General features: G+C 41.8%; 1 protein-coding gene across 1 annotated transcript; it reads left to right on the top strand.

The window, feature by feature from the left end:
• The first annotated feature begins 1,865 nt into the window (after window positions 1–1,865).
• On the top strand, window positions 1,866–9,712 carry crabp2a (cellular retinoic acid binding protein 2, a). Its single transcript, XM_061675613.1, has 4 exons — window positions 1,866–2,143; window positions 7,279–7,457; window positions 8,993–9,109; window positions 9,208–9,712. Exons 1-4 carry the CDS (start codon window positions 2,062–2,064, stop codon window positions 9,256–9,258), a joined length of 429 nt encoding a protein of 142 aa, XP_061531597.1. The 5' UTR covers window positions 1,866–2,061; the 3' UTR covers window positions 9,259–9,712.
• The last annotated feature ends 10,502 nt before the right edge of the window (window positions 9,713–20,214 follow it).

The following is a 20,214-nucleotide window of genomic DNA, read 5'->3' as shown; positions in this document are numbered from 1 at the left end:
TTTGAGTACATGCTGCACCCCTGGCCTTGCCTCCCTGTGCTTAGGTCCTCCACTTTTGCCTCTACACCAACACCATGAAAACCCGCATCTATGTCAGTTCTATATCGCACTCTTGGTTCTATACAGCACCCCTGGTTCCATATTGCACCATTGTAAACCATTGGTGTACTTTAGGGGTTCATATACGGGAATAGTCGTACATCCATTATTCTACAGTATATAGCACCATGGAGTTCCTACATGAATATATTAGGATTAATATCAAAGAAACATTTGGTTCTCCTTTGTTGCTATGTAGAACTACTGGATAATGGCTGGTTCAATAGAAACACCTAAAATGGGTGCTAAATAGTACCCAAAAGCACATTTGGGTATAGAAAGCTTTAATTTTAGGGGTAAAATGTAATGATCGGAGTTAAAGTTGTAACGTTACAAGTAATAAATTGTCATGTTAGAGCATAACGCAATGTTCCGAAAATAACGTCAAAATGTTTGAGCGTCTTCATTTTTTTATTTAGAAAACAGCTACAATATTAAAACATCAATGGCAAAAAAGCTGTAATATTACAAGATAAAACCTGTAATGTTTTTTGAAGAATGGTTTGATATGAGAAAAAACGACATATGACAAGAAAAAAAAGTGATTTGAGATTAATTTGCACACAAATGTAAGAGTTTGGGGGGACAAGAAAAGCACAAGGAGTTGATTTCATTGCACGTTTTTTCCAGAGTAAACTAAGCAGTAGTACTAAACATCTTAACGTTTATGCCGTGATTTTTCTCTTAATATTCTCGTATCAATGCGTCATTATTCTTGTAATATTTTCGGAGTGTCACATTATTTGTGTGGCCGTCCTTCAAAGCGACCGTGCATGCCAGCAACGCGTGCAATCTGGTTCACGTCGAACAAAGCCGCCGATCACGGTGCAACGCTGCTGGAATTTGGACACGTCTGTGCGTAAAGGCGCATGTCTTCAGTTATCCAATTACCTATCTAACTCTTCTTTATTACTCCTTGCGTGTGTGGACTGACACGGAGCCATTGCGTATTTGTAGTGGGGAACCATAACGCCCCGGCCGCAGCCCCCTTTCCAATTTCCCCTCCTCAAAGTCGCCCGGGTTACCCCGCGCTAATTCGCCATGCAGCTGATGGGATCATCCATCAAAAGTCAATAGTTAACGTCGGCTTTGATCGTCGCCATCCGTCATCTGCGTGCATGTGTGCGCATGCACGGCTGAATGTGTGTGTCTGTGTGTGTGTGTGTGTTCCTGGTCGGCCTGCCTCCCACACCGCGGGGCCCTGACCCTGCCCCACAGGCACGTCTCCTCCTCCCCCATCTCGGCTCTCTTCCGTTCACGCAGCGGGTGGGTTGGGGGGCGGGGGGCAACGCCATCGTCGACCTGCGCCAATCCCAGCGCGTTTTTTTTTTTTTTTTTTAATTTCCCCCTCCAGCGACCCCATGTTAAATGGATATTCCAGCGTGCAGGTCAGAAGCTGTATCCCATTACCGGCGCTTTTATTTTTATGGCAGCAGCATGAAGCTCGGGAGGTTTGGGGGGGTGAACTTGGCCTCAGTGCCACTCAAGCAGGCTCCCTCTGTCTGCCTCTTCCGTATTACCGCATGTTCACCACATCCAGATTTAACCATGCTATGAATACAGTATTTATAGAGACTACATTTTTATATATTGCAAATTAAAAAAAACAACAACATAGGCGATTGTTGCCTGCGGCCTGCAGGGGGCGCGAACCTATTAACGCACAGTGGACCCACGCCTGGAATCTGCGTGTCCACGGGGCGTGACCGTACTAATAACGGGCGTGGTCATGAACCTCCACGAGTATCCGCCTTTTCCCCCGCAGCGCAACTGCATTTTATTTGCGCAGGAACACAGTCAGGGGACCACTAAAAGCCGCAGGGAAGAAGTGAAGAGGACGAGCACAATACACCGGAGTGTTCTGACTGTCTCATTTGAGGTGCGGACGCAGCGGTGGTCCAGCAGAAGAGGACGTGACAGACACTTTACCCATTCCAACCCTAAACGACACCATATCCGAAGATGGAGCGCAAAATCCCGGACTTCTCCGGCACTTGGGAGATGAAGAGTTCTGAGAACTTTGAGGAGCTCTTAAAAGTGTTGGGTAAGTGAGAGAAAATCGTTACACTTCAAAGAGTTCGCGATGATCTGTCTCCGTCAGTTTTTTTTCTTAATTATCTCTGTGCACCAACCGAGCATCAGCCTCTTTTACGCGCGGGCAGGGGGTCTTTGTCATTCTGTAGCCGGCAAAAAAATGCAAGTGCTTTGGCCCCCAGCCAGCGTCACCGACCACCCAAACCTCCCCCCCTCCCGGTTGGGCAGCCGTAACACAATAGAGACAAACGGCGGCACATCTGTCTGTGCCACTTGCAGGCCTCGGACTGCGTGCGTGTGCGCCCGTTGAATAGGCGCGCCATGACGCGTATACAGTGCAGGACAGTCTCGACGTGATCTAAAGTGACAGTCGCGGACAGCGAGGGGGCCGGGGGGGGAACACCTGCTGTTCGCAAGGTTTTGTCTGAGTCAGCGTGGTGCAGTGTGGGAGTGCGGACGTGTTTCATACCGCGTCCATTGTAGTTACTGAAGAGGAGATTGACGATGCGCGCGTTTGTGCATGCGTCTTCAATTACTTGTGCGCATGGCTTGTGGATGAGGAAATGGATGAAGAATGCAGGGAAAAACCAGGGGAAAAAAATGTCAAGTCCACTTTTTATTATTATTTTCACTGACAATAGCTTGGGGGGGGGGGGGGGGGGGGCGCACGGTTCTCAATTTACCGGTCGATCTTCGTTCCTACCCTCACCTATGGTCATGAGCTGTGGGTCGTGACCGAAAGAACAAGATCCCGGATACAAGCGGCCGAAATGAGTTTCCTCCGCAGGGTGTCCGGGCTCTCCTTTAGAGATAGGGTGAGAAGCTCGGTCATCCGGGAGGATCTCAGAGTAGAGCCGCTGCTCCTCCGCATTGAGAGGAGATAGATGAAGTGGCTGGGGCATCTGATTCGGATGTCTCCCGGACGCCTCCCTGGTGAGGTGTTCCGGGCACGTCCCACCGGGAGGAGACCCCGGGGACAACCCAGGACACGCTGGAGAGACTACGTCCTTCGTCTGGCCTGGGAACCCCTCGGGATCCCCTCGGAAGAGCTGGATGAAGTGGCTGGGGAGAGGGAAGTCTGGGCGTCCCTGCTAAAGCTACTGCCCCCGCGACCCGACCCGGATAAGCGGTAGAAAATGGATGGTTGGATGGATGGGACGCACGGTGTATAGTGGTTCGGCTGCCTGCTTCGCAGTTCTGAGGGTCGGGGTTCAAACCTTTCTAATCCTTATATTCATTGGAGACTCATAGGTGTGAAAAGTGTTTTTGTTTGTGTCTTGCAATTGACTGGCGACCTGTAGTCCAGGTTGTCCCTAGTCAGCTGGGATAGGCTCCAGCTCACCCGTCGTGGCCACACGTATTTAAAAAAAATATATGATGCAATGATTGAAAACATGTTACTTATTATGAAACTGTATGTGTTGAATGTTTTGGTGTTTTTTAAAAAACAGTTTCTCTGAGATTTGTTGGCAGAGTGGATCAAATGCACCTCACAGGTTCACCACTCTTGGTTGAGTATGTAATCCTAACCCAAACCAAGATCTAACCAAAATACCAATTTGACCTTTTACTCATGAACTCCAAAATAACCTCAATCAACAATAATGAGCATGTATCTTCATGGCGCATGTTCAATGGAGGTCCACCTTGAGCACGAAGGTGAGCCCCCCCTCCCCCCCAACACACACGCATCTCCATCTCAGGGTGAAGCGCAGCTGGATGCGACCTGTCAGCACCCACCGCGGCCCCGCTTCCCTCACTGCCTCTCCTCAACCCAAAGGCTTCCTCTGCTCCCTGATCTCTGACCCTTCCCTTGGTCGCTTGGCAAGCGTGCAGTCTGGCCAGGCCAGATCTGTTTGCGTTCAAGCCTTCTGGGTGTCTAAAAGTCAGCTCGTATGTAATCTGGAGCAGTTACTTGAGAAGCTTTGGGTCTCCCAGGTGCCTCCCAAAAGGCCCCCCACTTGGCTTTTAGGTAGACACAGAGAAATAGGGGGTCAGTTCATGTTTGCAGCTCAGCTTCCTGCTTGAAATAAACCCACATTGTCAGGAAAGAGACATCTTACTTGAGCTGTTAACTTTATATGAATCTTGACATGACTGGCAGGACGCACAGTCTAAAAGAGCATATATATATATATATATATATATATATATATATATATATATATATATATATATATATATATATAGTACATCTGTGGATCAATTTGTCCCCTATGAAATAATGGAAAGTAATTTAATACATTCCTTACTCAAACTATTGCTGTCATAAAACCTTCAGGTGATGATTCGTGTAACATTTAAATATTCTTCATCTTACAAGTGCAAAACATAGGTTAACCACTATACTAAATCAAATTAACTAAATAAAATAAAGAAAAACCACTCACTCAAATTGTGAAACACTAACATTTCAGAAAACACAAAAACAAAAGACGAAACACTAACATTTCAGGAAACAAAAACAAAAGATGAAACACTAACATTTCAGAAAACCCAAAAACAAAACACGAAACTGAAACACTCTTGCAAAAAGACTACACAAATTACAAATGCACAGAAGCTTTCCCCTACGGTGAAAATAAATTTTCGGATTTGCGAGCCGTGCCGTCACGTTGCCTCACCTCAAGCCATAGTACGTAAAGCATCAAATGTTGTTTAACATCAATGCTAAACTATACTCATAATGTATAATGTGCCTGTCGATGAAAAAGCATAGCTTGTGACCAGTTTTTGTGTTTTCTGAAATGTTAAGGCTTCTTTATACTGGCGCGGACGGCGACCGCGCAGACGTCACTGCGGCATTTTTTTTTTTTTGCCATTTCCGGTAGCCGTTTTTACTTTCCTTTCAGTAACAAGGAACAAAGCAACAACAATGGCGACGGCGACAGAACAAATGGACCTAGATGAGCGTTCTCCGCAGCGTTCGACGCGCAGCAACTATTTTTGTCGGGTGCGTGGCAAGCTACGCAGAGGTGCTGCGCAGGGCAATTCGTTGGTCACGTGATGCAATGCGGGCATTGTCAGCCGTGCGACCGCGGGAGTATAAAGAGACCTTTAGTGTTTCGTTTTTGTGTTCTCTGATATGTTAAAGTGTTTCGTCTTTTGTTTTTGTGATCTCTGATATGTTAAAGTGTTTCGTGTTTTGTTTTTGTTTTCTGAAATGTTAAAGTGTTTCGTTATTGTGTTTTCTGAAATGTTAGTGTTTCACAATTTGTTATATTGTTTTACACTTCCAGGCCACCGTAGTAAAGTATAGTCAGTTGTATTTATCTTGTTTATACAATACAGTTGCATTTAATCATTTAGAAATTTGTTTTAAAATTTTTTATTCAGGTACAATTTTTGTTTTATGTGGTATACATTTTAATTGAATCATTATTTAACTATTTTTTAAAAATATTCCTATATTTAAATGCAGTGTTATTTTACAAACTGCATAATGTTACAAGGCTTAAAAAAATATGTTATATACCTTTTAGGAATGAAAGCTCTGTCTTGTTTTTTATGAAACCTTGACTTACTACGCTACTGGATTTTAAGGTTGGCCATCACGGTCGTATTTGGTTAATTAAGTTTTTTTGTTTTTTTTAAGTGGTTCTTTGTGTGAAAAGAACGCTGCTTTAGATGCTCACTGAGCTGAAGTCTGGTATGATTTGCTTACACGTAATGGTTAGAACTGTGGTTTGGTATGACTTTTGAGACAGGATATTTCCAAACAATTCTGTCTGAACTCTGAACATTGTATGTAGATACCTCTTTGATTATTACAAGTCAAAATAGAGGTCAGATAGCAATTAATTGACATACATAATTCTGTATTAAATTGATTATTATCATCATTATTATTATTAAAGTGGAGCTACAATTCTAAAAGTAAGGTAAGCACATGCTCGATAAACAAGAAAAAAAAAGCAGAAAACTCCAAATGACAAAGTGACAATACACATACTGTACATGCAGTGTCGATATCCTGGTGCACTGTGAATGACTGGGCATTTTTCGGCGTGTATATATTTACTCTTGTTGACAGGTGGGAATGTGTGAGACCTGGGAAACCCAACTGGAAGGCGGGCAGACATACACACGACAATGTGCATACACTTCCCTTCGCACTTGGATACAGATTTTGAAGCACACACATACAGGCACAAGCACAGATACTGTATGAGCTCTTGCTGTCTTCCTGTGCTGTGTCATTCATTACCTTCTCTCATTAAGTCAGTTTTTACTTATTTTGTCTAAATGTAAGCACACCACAGATGTGGAGAAAAATACCCGTGGTAAGAAACCGTTTGGGTGTTACCGCAGAAACTGCATCTGTTTGTGCGTGCAAAGATGATTAAGTCTAGGCCGAATGCAGATGTGCTGGCAACGCTTTGTCATATGACCTCATTGTTACCTCTCTCATCATTAATGGATAAAATGTTAGAAAGTTTTGGCCCACACACTGTGCAACATGAGGTTTGTTTAATCCGCAGCAGTCTTGGTGTGACACAGAAGTCATCTGTTCTCTTGACCCGAGTGCACGCTTGTTTGGAAGAGTCTGAATGAGAATATTCATTCACAGTTGCACTGGTTACGCAAGTATTTACTTTGCAGGTTTTAGCCTTTGTTTGAACCTGAATTTTGAAATCAAGATGACTAAAGTGAATGGGAAAACAAGACACACTCAGGAGATGGTAATTCATTTGTCTCTGTTAGAGAAATAGATTTCTTTGCACCTCTGAAGTGCACTGTATTCTATGCCTCATAACCTCATAATCTTTTGTTTTAGTAAGAGGATATGAAGGTAAACCTTGTTCCTTTCGCTCTCTCATATTGTATTCTCACTTTCCTGTGAGACAAAGCATTATGTCTGTGGCAGTTGCATGAGGCAGATGATGACTGCTTGTTCATGTGTTTATGTATGACCTCTTCTAAGGAGAAATTTACACTTCTTAGAAAGAAGCCATCATGTTGTATCTGAAATGTCTCCTAGCATGCAAGGTTTTTATGAAATTGTACCTCTCATTATTCTCTAAATGCTTGTCCTGTCTCTTGTCTACTAAGGGGTTAACAGTTTTCCCTTGACAGTCTACAATTCCATCGTCATATTAATTGGGTTCAATAAAAAGGCTAACTTTTGTCTTGTGTGTGTTGCAGGTGTAAATGTGATGCTGCGCAAGATCGCAGTGAAGGCGGCGTCCAGGCCCTTTGTGGAGATCACGCAGGACGGCGAGACCCTGTCCATTAAGACCTCCACCACTGTCCGAAACACCCACATCACTTTCACTGTGGGACAGGAGTTCAATGAGAGCACAGTGGACGGACGTCCTTGCACGGTACACGAGATAGATGAGAACATTCCTACATTCTCTTCCCATCAAATCACAGCGGTGATGGGCGTGTGGAAACAGAGCTGTCCACATTACATCAATCTGTTTGATTTGGCCTGATAGCATATCTCCACCCATCCCTCGGTCTCTGAAGGCCTATCACGGCTCGGACTCTACGAACCCTTTTAACTTGCCGTCAACCCATGGTTCCCCCTCTTTCCCCCGTCTCACTCCAGTTTCTCCCTTTACTCTCCTAGTTTTCCCATAGGTGGCCTCTGTTTGTTTGTCTCCAAGGCATACACACAATCAGTGTTTGTGTCACTCTGGTAACAATGAGTGCATCGAAAGCTATCATGTAACAGCGCCCTTCTTGTTCCTCTGTGTGTCTCTATTAGCCAACACTCATAATCCCCCTGGCTCCCACTTCTGACTCACTCTTATACACTGGCATCTCACAGAACTGACCACAATGCATTGATGATCACTCAGAAGGAAAAGTTCACATTGAGTTCAATTATTTTTGAAAAAAGTCCAAACTGTCACAATCATAAAACCTTTATTAACCATACAGGCAGTGTTTTAATGAACGTTTTAACATTCTTCAATGTTACAAGCAACAAACATAAAGCAGCAAACCAGTCAGTAGCTAACTAGCTATCAGAATAAGCCAACATAGCAGTCTACATTTTTCCCATTGTGATCAATTCCATCTGGTAAAAGTCCAAACTGCCACCATAGTAAAATCTTTTTACATCATACCGGCATTGTTTAATCAACATTTTAACATTCTTAAATGTCATAAGTGACAAACATGAAGCAGCTAACCAGTCAGGCGCTAGCTAGCTAGCATAAGAAGCTAACATAGCACTATACAACTTCACTCTGCGCTCTTTCTTTTCAAATACAGTGGTATGTTGACTTATAAGTGCACTAAATTACGAGTTTTCCGAGTTATGAGGCACTGCTTGGTCGATCTTTTTGTTCCTTTATGTTGCAACCCAAAATTTAAGATAGGCTACGAGTGAGCTTCAGATATGCCGTACGGCATCCTGCTTCCCACGCACCATTTTGGATGAGTAAATTAAGTTACAAGCTCAGTTGTGGAACAAATTAAACGGGGGCGGAGCCACAGGGTGGCCAGGGGGGGCTGCGGACATGCCAGACTGTTTTGTTTCATTCCGAAAGAGCCATTAGACTCCAAGGAAGAACGGGAACAATTCCATTCACACACCCCTACCCCATCTCCCAATTGACAACTGGTTTTCAGTGGGGAGAAATCTAGATCATGAGATCAATAACAATTAGTGAGGTATGCTGCAGCTTACGATATATTCTTATCCTCATATAATTACATTTAATGTCCAAAATTTATCTATAAGTAAACATTATTGCTATGATTTTGGTTGAACTCCACTTTTTATGATCTTTAAGTTAAGGAGCTGGACTTTGGAGGAACCACTGTACATTCATACTGTACATTAATCTTGTGATCTCCAGTTACCTTATCAAGACGTCTTGTGTTTGTCTCTCTCATTGCTCAGAGTTCTCCTCGTTGGGAGACGGACAGCAAGATCAGCTGCGAGCAGACTCTGCAGAAAGGGGAGGGGCCTAAAACCTCCTGGACCCGGGAGATAACCAACGATGGCAAGCTGATCCTGGTAAAGAGAGTGGGAAGAAAAACACTTTCGGACTTTTTCTTCTGGGATTCACAGGAATTGATTAACAGTATTATTTCACCACTTTCGTCTCTTTTCAGACCATGAGAGCAGATGACGTGGTGTGCACCAGAGTATACGAGCGGCAATGAACAAGAGCACTTTTGGTTCTTCCACGTCTCCTGCGTCACCACGCAAGACTCCACCAGCGGGAGATGGCAGCCTTGACTTTTTTTTCCTATTCCAATTGCTGCACCGTGTAATTAGTGTAATAACTGCATTCTCTCTTGTGTCTTAGCCCTGCACTCTTTTACCATTTTTCTGGCTCTCATCAAAATGTTACGAATTTAAAATATGTAAATGCATTGTATGACTGACGTGCGGCTCTTTTATTCGCCATGTGTGGATGCTTGTTGCCAATTGTATTCATGAGCTTATTTTTACACTTTGTTTCTTTGGCCCTCGCTAACGTTTTCTATATCATCTGATATTTATTACCACACTACAGTACTGCCAAGGTTTTTACTTTGTGTCTCACTTATATGATGTGATCCTTTGAAGCAACCTTTCTTATGGGAAAACAATAAAGCAGCAACTTTGACTTAAGACTGAAGTAGTTGCAGAATTTGTCCACATTGGAGGACTCCATCTTATTTTAGGCTTTCAGTCAGCTGTCCACAAATAGAATAACTTGCCTGTACCCTCCTTTTACACTCTGTCAATCATCTCCCTTGGCGCGTTTCAAGTAGGCAAATATTTCCATTTCACTTCCCCCCCTCCGTCTTCACTCGCTCATCACACATTTCATACAGACCTGGTCATCCGGCAGATCTCTGTGGGTCCTAAGTTACTGCCAGGAAACAACATGGCATTTAACATTTGGTTACATTCACATTTCAGTGGAAAGTATGCTTGCTCCAAAGGAACAGTTTTGATTTGCGCAGAAGAAATAAGAAACCGGGTGACAGCCTCAATAAGCTGTTAGAAATGGTCAGTGCAGAATGAAAGGTTAAAATTACAGTGGAACCTCCAAAGATGAATGCATTAGAAAAAAATTTTTTAGTTTGACCCACATTTTCTGGAAAATTATGGTTTGGAATGTCAGATTTTGGACATCACAAAGCATGACATTAGCATATTACACAAGCTGTCACTCAACCTCGTTTCAGCGAGCATCCAAGGGTGAAATATGCCGCGTGTTTTCTGGATTTTTTGCAACATTTTGGAAATAAGGACAGTGGTACAAAGAAGAAGCACTATGACTACAGAGCCTAGTGTTTAGTTGTTTTTGATGAATTCATATTAGAATGGTGTTGGATTTATCTTGCCCAACATTATAAAAAATAGACACAAAAGGAATGAAGACGCTGGTTTCTTTTTCTCATGAGGAGGGCGCATGGGAGATTGTTCAGATTACAGCCTCTCAAAACGCTCTAAACAATCTCTCCCGTCGCTCCTGCATTTATTTGAAAATAGGAAGGTTTCTAAGTTTACAAGACATAACGTACTAAGCTACAAGACACAACACACTAAGGGTAGGGTTTCAAGGTGAAAACATGGCACCAACACCTGCCACGTCCCGGCCACGTCCTTCTCTCAGATGATTCCTGCTGAGTCATCTTCTTGAAGGCGAGACATCTTTCTTTCTAAAAATTGTCCATAATACTAATGCAAGCTAAGCAAATAAATGATAACTTCTACAATATATCCAACAAATGGCTAACATCTGCTTATATTTAAATGACGGTAAATAATGTTAAATGGTATTGAAAACATTGCCTGTACCGTTGTAAAATGCTTTCTGACAGTTTTTGCGGCAGTTCAATTGGCCAATATCACTGAATGGATTGTTTTGGACTTTGGAAGTTCCACAGGAGCTAAAAGTAACAGATTATGTTTGATACTTATTTTTATTAACACAAAATTTATGGAGGAAAAAGCTTCAAGAACACCGGAAAGGAATCTTGCTGCAGGGGAGACAGAATTTAGGTAAGCTTCTCACAATGTGTGACCCCTTGTCCTCTTAAGTCCGCTTCTAAACACGTCCAGATGGTCTAAACTCTAGTTCTGCTTAAGAGCAACTCTATAGCCAATTAGCTAACAAGATCCTGTATATTTATTAGGTTGTTGTCATTCAGATAAAGCCAATGTGTACAAACAACCTAACAACCACTTGCAAGGAACTGAGAGGAGACATTAACTTCTGTGAGTCTGTATCATGCGATTGGCTGGCAACCAGTTCAGGGTGTACCCCGCCTCCTGCCCGATGACAGCTGGGATAGGCTCCAGCACACCTGCGACCCTAGTGAGGAGAAGCGGCTCAGAAAATGGATGGATGGATGGAGTCTGTATCAACTGCCTCATTAAAGAGGTGTGTATCCAGTGTTTCCCATTTATTGAGCCAAATCACACATTTTGCATTAGAAAAATGTCACAGCACTCCACCAAACAAATATTCGAGAAAAAGTATGAATACTGAAATAATGATGATATCATCTCAATTTACTCACAAAATGACAGTGTGAAATCTGGGCGAGTTTAATTGAGCACAAAGCTGATATAAATGTGGAAGCCATGACTTAATCTGTTGTATGAATGGCAACAGGTGGCTACACAGATTAGTTGTACCTTCTGCCATCAAATGGAAGAGCATTGAATTGTTCTGCCTGTCACTATGTGTCGCTGGCATTGACAGATTAACAAACAAATACAGTAGATGTAATGACCAAATAATAATTTTTGGACAAATTAAGTGTAATTGGATAATTTCACACACCGCCCTGGTTAAGAATCACTGAACTCATCTGTAACACCCTGTTGAGGTACAGTAATCACAAACTCAACCAATCAAGGTCAGACTTGTACGAATCTATTTTCGTGACTGGCGTAAATCTGGCGCGGCGGGTGGCGTAAAACTCGGCGCGGCGGTCCGCTCGCATTTCCTAGTATATTTGAGGTTTCATGCAGATATTCTTTGAAATCCCTACGATAATCTGATTGAGGATATATTTTTCTGTGATTTTGCTAGTGCAAATGTGATTTAAATTGATAAATTCGCACACACACCGCTGGCGTGATTGCTTGTGATGTAACTCTGATCGGCGTGGCTCATATATTTTATGTTGCTTGCAATGCTAATTTCATGAATTTACTCAACGGCAAATGCCTCTGCTGTGCTATATTCATTCCTTACTACCATGTATTTGAACAACGTATGTATTGTTTGGTCATTCTCTGCTTTTTTTTGTTTTGTGCAACATTGTCTCATTTAACTTTGGAATTAATTAAGAATGATTAATATGATTTATTATATGTTGTCAGTTTCTGCATTTTTTCTGTGTTGTGTGACGATACCAATCAAAAAACAAAAAATTCAAAATAGCCATAATTTACTAATTTTCAACAATGACTCAGAGGGTTTGACGCCCGCTATTCACATAATATTTACGAATGAAATATGTCTGACATCCACCACACGTCTGAGGAGCTCACGTATGTCTGCCTGCGCTCCGATCGAATTCAATCGCGTTAGACCAGCTGCGCCAGGACTTAGACGTGGTCTCACCAGGCATAGCTTTAGACCAACTTTGTGACACCAAATTGTCACTCCACCGGTCGATTGTCAAAGGACACGCTCTCACTGCGCTGGAACACCCAGCTTGGTGTAGACCGGTCTGCCAAATGGGCAAACAAGCGTAACGAGCCTTGCGCTTGCACAAAAATCAGGATAAGCCAGCATTTGTGCCCAGCTGGATCTGCGTCGTCTACAAAAATAGAGCCCAGAGTTCAAACACAAAAGGCATTTTAATAAAATTATTATTATTATTATTGTTCAAGGTTCAAGCTCATATTTTCTATTGAGGGGAATATAAATTAATATGAATTAAGCAATTAGGAGGCTAATTTGGAAAAATACACATTTTATTGAAAAAGTTATTTGATTTCATTGCATTGGAAAACCAGATAACTTAAAATTTCACTGAAATTGTATTATTATAATAGCAGTATTTAGTATTACATTATGCTAAATTCATAACAGGTGAGTGTACGAGAACTACAGTCTCTTGAACTAATTCTTAATCCTAGCCTTTCAAAAGGGAGAGACAAGTCACACTGAGTGCACAGTCAGCAACCTTCTTTGCTGCTGCTATCATCAAGATCCTGTCAACCAGCTCCATTAAGATCAACATTGGCGAAGGCTTGCTCGTAGAATTTGCGGACCTCATTACTAACACCAATCTCACCAATCTGAGGAGTTTCATGACATCATCTCTCTCGGGCTGTTTCACGCAATTATATTTTACACTCACTTTCAAGCACAATCAAAGCTGTATTAGCAGCAAGTTAATAAGAAAAAAATAGGCAAACACATGGTGCAACGGGTGGTGAGTTAGTAATGATTTAAATACACATGGGCTTGTGACTGGCTTCAATAGTGATGACGCGAACTGCAGTAAAATGTGTATGGCACATGTCAGTTTCTGAAATAAAACTTATTTTCAACAAGTTTTTCATAGGAGTTTGGTATTGTAAGTTTATAAAATTTGACATCGAACAATGCCGTGATGGGCAGTCGGCCTGGAGGCGTGGCTCTATTTTTGTCTAAATGGCGCTTGCAGGCTTTACCGCTTGTCGGCTTTTGCTTTCACTTGTACCTGATGAAATGGTAACTGAGGTAGGTGACTTCATACAAGTGGATATCAGTTTGGGGGAACTCTTTGGTCAAGTGGTCGGAGAGTCAAGGTCAAGTGGGCGTATCCCCAATGGCAGGAAATGCCAAGGGGATTACAAAGTACAGCTGATTGAGAGCAGATGTGCTTAACAAGGAGAAGGTCGTCAAGGGACATGGAAGAGGAAAACGGGTTGCGAAGAATGATGGATCACTTGGAGGTCTCATGACACCAAACACAAGAAGAAGTGTTGTGGGGGGGGGGGTTGTTATCGAGGAATTTAGTGATGGTAAAACAGCTTCCCTTCCTCTTACAAACTATCTTCTTTATTCCTCCTTTTTGCCCTACAGCTGTGTGCAGTTACAGTGTGACCCCAATAAAGCCCCCCCACTACCTCCTGCCCTAATAAAAGGGATAAATAACTATCCCTCCCTAGCTGTTTATTATCCCCTGGGGCAGTAAAAGGCAGCTGTCACGTCTCGCTTCAAAATCCCTGACTTACACCAGACCCCGTATAACACGTACACACAAAACAAAAACAAAAAAAACGCACACACATTCTGAGAACCCTTAACACGTATACCATCAAACACTCGCAGTGTACGCACAGCTCGTAAAACACCGAAGTGGCTCACCCAAAAGGTGACCAGACAGCACAGTGTACCAATACCTGGGAAAGTTCATATAAGAATGTCTGCAAAAACAAGAACAAAGTGAAAACATGCTCTCTGCTGCTCGCATCCATTAGGACTGAACAGTTTGGCAACATCGAGAGGAAAATACCTTCAAGAGACAAGAGAAAATCAGCTCCAGAATCTGAAACTACGATCAGAAACTGTTGCCATCACCAAACATGCGCAGGCCATTTAAAGTAACTTTTTAACATTCCTTAAAGTCATGTGTGCAAAATAAAATTAGTCACTATCAATACCCTAACTTAAAAACATCAGAAGTTACTGTAAATGACGACAGACAGGGGTGTAATGCTATGTTGATGTGCCTCATACATCTCTCTTTTTAGCATTCTTGAGTGTTACACAAGTGTAAAAAGATGTTGTAAAACGTAAAAACTAGTCATAGGAATTTCTCAGTTTCAAATATGAGGAAAATGTATTATTATTTTTAAAATATTTATTGAAATAATAATGGTATAATAACAACAACAACAACAATAAAAATAATAATATCCATCCATTTTCTGAGCCGCTTCTCCTCACTAGGGTCACGGGCGTGCTGGAGCCTATCCCAGCTATCATCGACACCCTGAACTGGTTGCCAGCCAATCGCAGGGCACATACAAACTAATTATTTTTAAAAAGGCCGCACAGTGGACAACTGGTTAACAAAAACAAAAACATTCACATTTCAATGATATAAAAATTTTGGAAAACTACAATAGAAAACTTTAGGGCCGACTGGTTAGCAAATCTGCCTCACAGTTCTGAGGACCTGGATTCAAATCCGGCTTCGCCTGTGTGGACTTTGCATGTTTTCCCTGTGCCTGCATGGGTTTTCTCCAGGTACTCCGGTTTCCTCCAACATTCCCAAAACATGCATGGTAGGGTAATTGAAGACTCTAAATTGCCCATAGGTGTGAATGTGACTGTGAATGATTGTTTGTCTATATGTGCCCTTCAATTGTCTGGGGACCAGTTCAGTGTGTACCCCGCCTCTCGCCCAGAGTTAGTTGAGATAGGCGCCAGCACGCCCGTGACTCTAGTGAAACTAAGCAGTACAGAAAATGGATGGATAATAATAATACTAATAATAATTGAGAGATTATTCAATTATTAAAATAAAATAATTATTAGTTGCAGCCCTAAAGGGCTCCCAATCCCACTAATCTACTACTGTACATTCTTCTGTACAAGTTTTTTTTGTTTCTCTGCCATCTTTATGTGAAACCGGTCCATAGTGCAAAAAAGGTTGAGGACCGAGTGTACTGTGCCAAAAAATAGTGTACTGTGCCAAAAAATATCAATGTCATCAATTAATCGACCTTAAATCAACTTTCATCACATTATAGTCGACTACAAACCAACCTCCTTTAGTCAGTGAACCACTACTACAGTAGATAGACACAAAGACCCTTAAGAGATAGCATTGTTGGAACATATCCATGAAAAACATACATGTCAAAGCAGAACATCTACAGTATAATGATGTCAAGAGAACAGAAACAAACCTTGGGGAGAGAAGTTAGTTCGGGTACCCGGGGGGGCCACTGTCAAGTGTGGGTTTGATCGATGGCTTCCTTTCAAGGGGGAGAGGTGTGTGTATACTTCTGCAAACTTCAGGACATGTCACAAAAGGCAAGGTGGGTGATTTGTGGTCTGACTGAAGCAATAATTGCGGCACAGGTCAAGTTCAATCTGCGCTAGCTAGTAAAAAGTGGAAGGGCTCATGAAATAAGACCCTCTGGGGACAAATGCATGGAGCATGATGGGTAAAGAGGGGGCCTGTTTCACTTCTCAATCATATAAAGCACCCGCACAATGGTGATGACAACATTCTCAGACTGAACATTATCTCTGTCCATTACATTAATGTATTCTCTTACACAAGTGATGCGCATTTCAAATGTTTGGACGCAACGCATCCATCACCAGTGGAAATCCAAACTGAACCACCCAAGAGCTTAATTGTATTCATATTGCGTACAGTGGTATTGTACTGTGACGGCAATCAACATTTTGGTTGGTCAACATTCAAAACGAAATTTCTCATTTATATCAATTTGATAAGGAATAATTTATTCATGAGTCCGAACTGCTAGCATTATAAAACCACAAATTGTAGAAGAATTTTTTTAAGTAAGATTTTAACATTAGTCATTATCGTACCAGTGTAAGTGGAAGTTAATCATTCTAAATTAAATAAAACAGTCTTTAACGAAGGAGGAATGTTAATTAAAGTTGCGTTGCTAATGCACCTCACCTCACACTTGTAAACTGCCACACAATTATAAAATACAGCACAATAGTTACAGGTGTGCATTCTTTATAAACACACAGGAGATCACAAAAAGCCAAAGGAAACAACTAAACACACACACGCAGTGAAATTCTTTGATGCTGACTGAAATGACGTCTAGAAGTGTGCTGATGTCCTGTATTGTGACAGTTTGGCGGTTCCAGTGCATATGTAAACTTATGGGATGTCAAACCTATATTTTGACATTCATAATTATTAAGGATATTGAATTATCTCAAAATCAGACCATTTCTTTCATTGAGGTCCATTAACAAGTGGAAGATAATATGCAGCGGGTAAGCCTGGAAATGGAATTCATACACTTTGGTGCATGGCCCCACCCTGGACATTCAAACCAACCCTGCTTCAATTATATCTAATGTCTGGGAAGAAACAAACTTCCTCAGGAGAAAAAAAACAAATGAAAGATGATAGCTGTGGAGAGTTTGAGTCAGACTGAAGGAGGTGGAATGAGGTTTTTAAACTTCCTTACATGGTGACTCATCCGCTTAACGCCAGACATCATCAAACAAGAGTATATCCAAACCTTTATCACCCCCCCCTTTTGTGAAACAATGGGGTCTTACAGTATACTAGTCTTGAATTAGGTCTTTGTAGGGATGAAGAATGTAATGATGATGAATCTAATTACAGACTCAGTAACTGACTGAGGATAGACAGGGGCCAGAGAGACGCAACACAGTATTAGAGACTCAGAGAGTGAGTTTTCACCTGTGTAACCCTGCCATGCATGACGTTTGATTCCCGCTTACATGAGCTTGAACTTGCCAGCCTCTCCCGCTCGCCTCCCCCCCTGCCTCCCCCTTGTCTTTCCTCTTTTGACTAATTCCAGATGATGGCCCAGCCAAAGCATAGCTGAGACAAGCATGTTTGAGGCATAAGCCTAGCTGAGGTGCAGTGTGGTGTTGTTGGATTGGTTGCAGAGGACTGTGATTTGGACAAGCGTGGGTGGAGGAAGCACACCTTGTAAAAATTTTTAAAAATTGTTAAAAATGGCTGGTGCGTGCATTCCCACAGCGACACACACTTAGCCTGTGTTACACCTTTGAATGAATGAATCAAGCACTGTGCCCTTTTGATTTCTGTCCATCTGCAAACCAGCCTTAATTTGTACTTGAGAATATAACTCAACACAACCTGACCTATACTATTGCTGCCATCCACAAGTTTCGGTACGCATGTGAGTAATATGCATTTACTTTGGCAACAGAAAACGTGGACAGCTCATGTCCAATCCAGCCAAAGTGACGTCTCAGGAGCACCTGGTGACGGACAGTCTTCTCGTCTGCTAACACTTGACTCTCACCAACCTGACTTGTCCACTAAAGCTCTAGACGGATAATATGTAACACACAAGTGTAATATGGTCTTTTGCAGAAATCCAGCTTCACTGCCAGGTCCCATGTTGATTTACTGATATCTCAAAAATAAATATCCCAGGGACATGCCAAGTCCTGGTGCCCAGTTAGCATTTCATTTACACCCCCAACCTCCAAAAGTTGTGCATTGTTTGAGTACAACTGTCTGGGCAAGTAATGCAGAACATTTTCTGTTGATGTACAGTGGAGCCTCCACATTTGTCATAGTCACAGTCCTCAAGTTTTTAGGAAAAGTCACACAAAACTGAACTGCCATTGTCAACATCAAGCCAGACTTCGACATGTATCGTGAGAGCTTAGCAAATCTTTTTTTTTTTTTTTTAATTCTAAAACATGAACTCCAGTGATAAGGTAATTGTAAAGAGGAGAAATACAACAATGAAACTAAACTAAGCTTAGCGATGAGGAATGGGCATAATAATCAAATAATCAATTATTAGGATTTTGGTATCTTGTGTGGGATTCATTTAGCGCTGTCACTATCAAATCGTTTTTCCTATAGTTATTTCATCGAGTACTCGAGTAAATAAATAAATAAAAAATATTTCTCTCTCGCTGTACCGCTTATCCTCACTAGGGTTGTGGGCGTGTTGGAGTCCATCCCAGCTACATTCGGGTGAGAGGTGGGATACACCCTGAACTGGTCCCCAGCCAATCGCAGGGCACATACAAACAAACAACCATTCGCACTCACGTTCACACCTATAGGCAATTTAGAGTCTTCGATTAACCTATCATGCATGCTTTTAGTATGTGAGGGGAAACCGGAGTACCCAGAGAAAACCCACACAGATATATATATATAATTACCACTACCATGCATTGTTTTCTTATTTATGAGGGATGGCCTTCAATTTTTAAACTGCATATGTTGGTACTGAGTGTATGGTATAAATTTGGTGTACAGAATTTGAGACAGTTAAATGCTAAAGGGTTAGCAAACGCAATAAGCATTAGCGCGCTAGTGATGATCATTTTAGGTAGAAAAACGCTAACTACCATTGAGCTCACACATAAATGAGGTTTTATGTACATTACACATCTAAAGGTGTCTTGGAAATCATATAGACATGCTCCTTTGTCGTTTCTGGGAAGGTTTACCATCAGCCCAACATGTCTGCAATAAATCTCCGTGTGAAATATGGGTTGCGGCAGCGCAAACATGGTTCCGAGCGGAACTTTTTTTTTTTGTTTGTGGTCCCAGCAGAGCTCTGAGGGATACATTTTGTACAGCCCTATTTTTTTTAAATCGGCTTTGCTGAGCTATTAAAAAAAGAGTTTTCCTCGCCCTAATATTGACGTGATATTTGCAAGGTTATGAACAGCGCGCAATGAAGGAGTTTACACAGCAGCCAAAGGATATGACCACGCAGCACAAGAAGGAAAACAAGGTTACCGCCGTACATACTACAAATATTTACTGCAATTAGGACTTTACTACTGCGTTAGCGTAGGGTAGCAATAGACTACAGCGCATTCCAACTTGTGTAAAAATGTAGTTGACGCCCGTATCGCTCAACAAACATCTTGCTATTCCCTCTCTATGTCTCTCAATAATATTTTTAAGGGTGAGTAGTTCTACATTATTTTCATTTTCTTAAGTTATATCATACAGTGGTTATAACTTATTTTGTTAAGATGTGTGACATTTAGGAAGGTTAAACTGTTATTTAGAACATTGGCTCTGCAGTAAATAAAGTTTTATTAAATAATTTTAAATCATTTCCTTGAAATGAAAACAAATTGGAAGTCAAGCAGCTCAAAAATTGGAAGTTCCACTGCATTTATAAGATGCTTGGGCAAGTACAATGTCCATCTGTATCCAATATTCCGCCTTATGCCAGACACAGACTTTCAAAGTGTATTGATTGCATTGATTTAGATGGTGTTCTTCCAGCAGCCGTGAGGTCCAGCAATAATGGGCTCCTGTGGCAGGAACTGGGTTGCATGCAGAGCTGTGTGTTCATGCGCCAACACTGGCTCAGTTTCGGTCCAAGAAATGGAACGCAGAGGGCTGCCAGCTAACAGTAACAAAAGCCTGCACTAAAGTACTGTATAAAATATA

This window comes from Phycodurus eques, chromosome 4, assembly GCF_024500275.1.
Source record: "Phycodurus eques isolate BA_2022a chromosome 4, UOR_Pequ_1.1, whole genome shotgun sequence".
Taxonomy (NCBI): Eukaryota; Metazoa; Chordata; class Actinopteri; order Syngnathiformes; family Syngnathidae; genus Phycodurus; species Phycodurus eques.
This window is presented reverse-complemented; position numbering and strand designations above follow the sequence as displayed.

Excerpts from the sequence above, each read along its gene's own strand:
- crabp2a (XM_061675613.1), top strand. The coding sequence starts at position 2,062 with ATGGAGCGCAAAATCCCGGACTTCTCCGGCACTTGGGAGATGAAGAGT. Across the intron at positions 7,458-8,992 it reads TGGACGGACGTCCTTGCACG|AGTTCTCCTCGTTGGGAGAC; the intron begins GTACACGAGATA and ends CTCATTGCTCAG. Across the intron at positions 9,110-9,207 it reads ACGATGGCAAGCTGATCCTG|ACCATGAGAGCAGATGACGT; the intron begins GTAAAGAGAGTG and ends GTCTCTTTTCAG.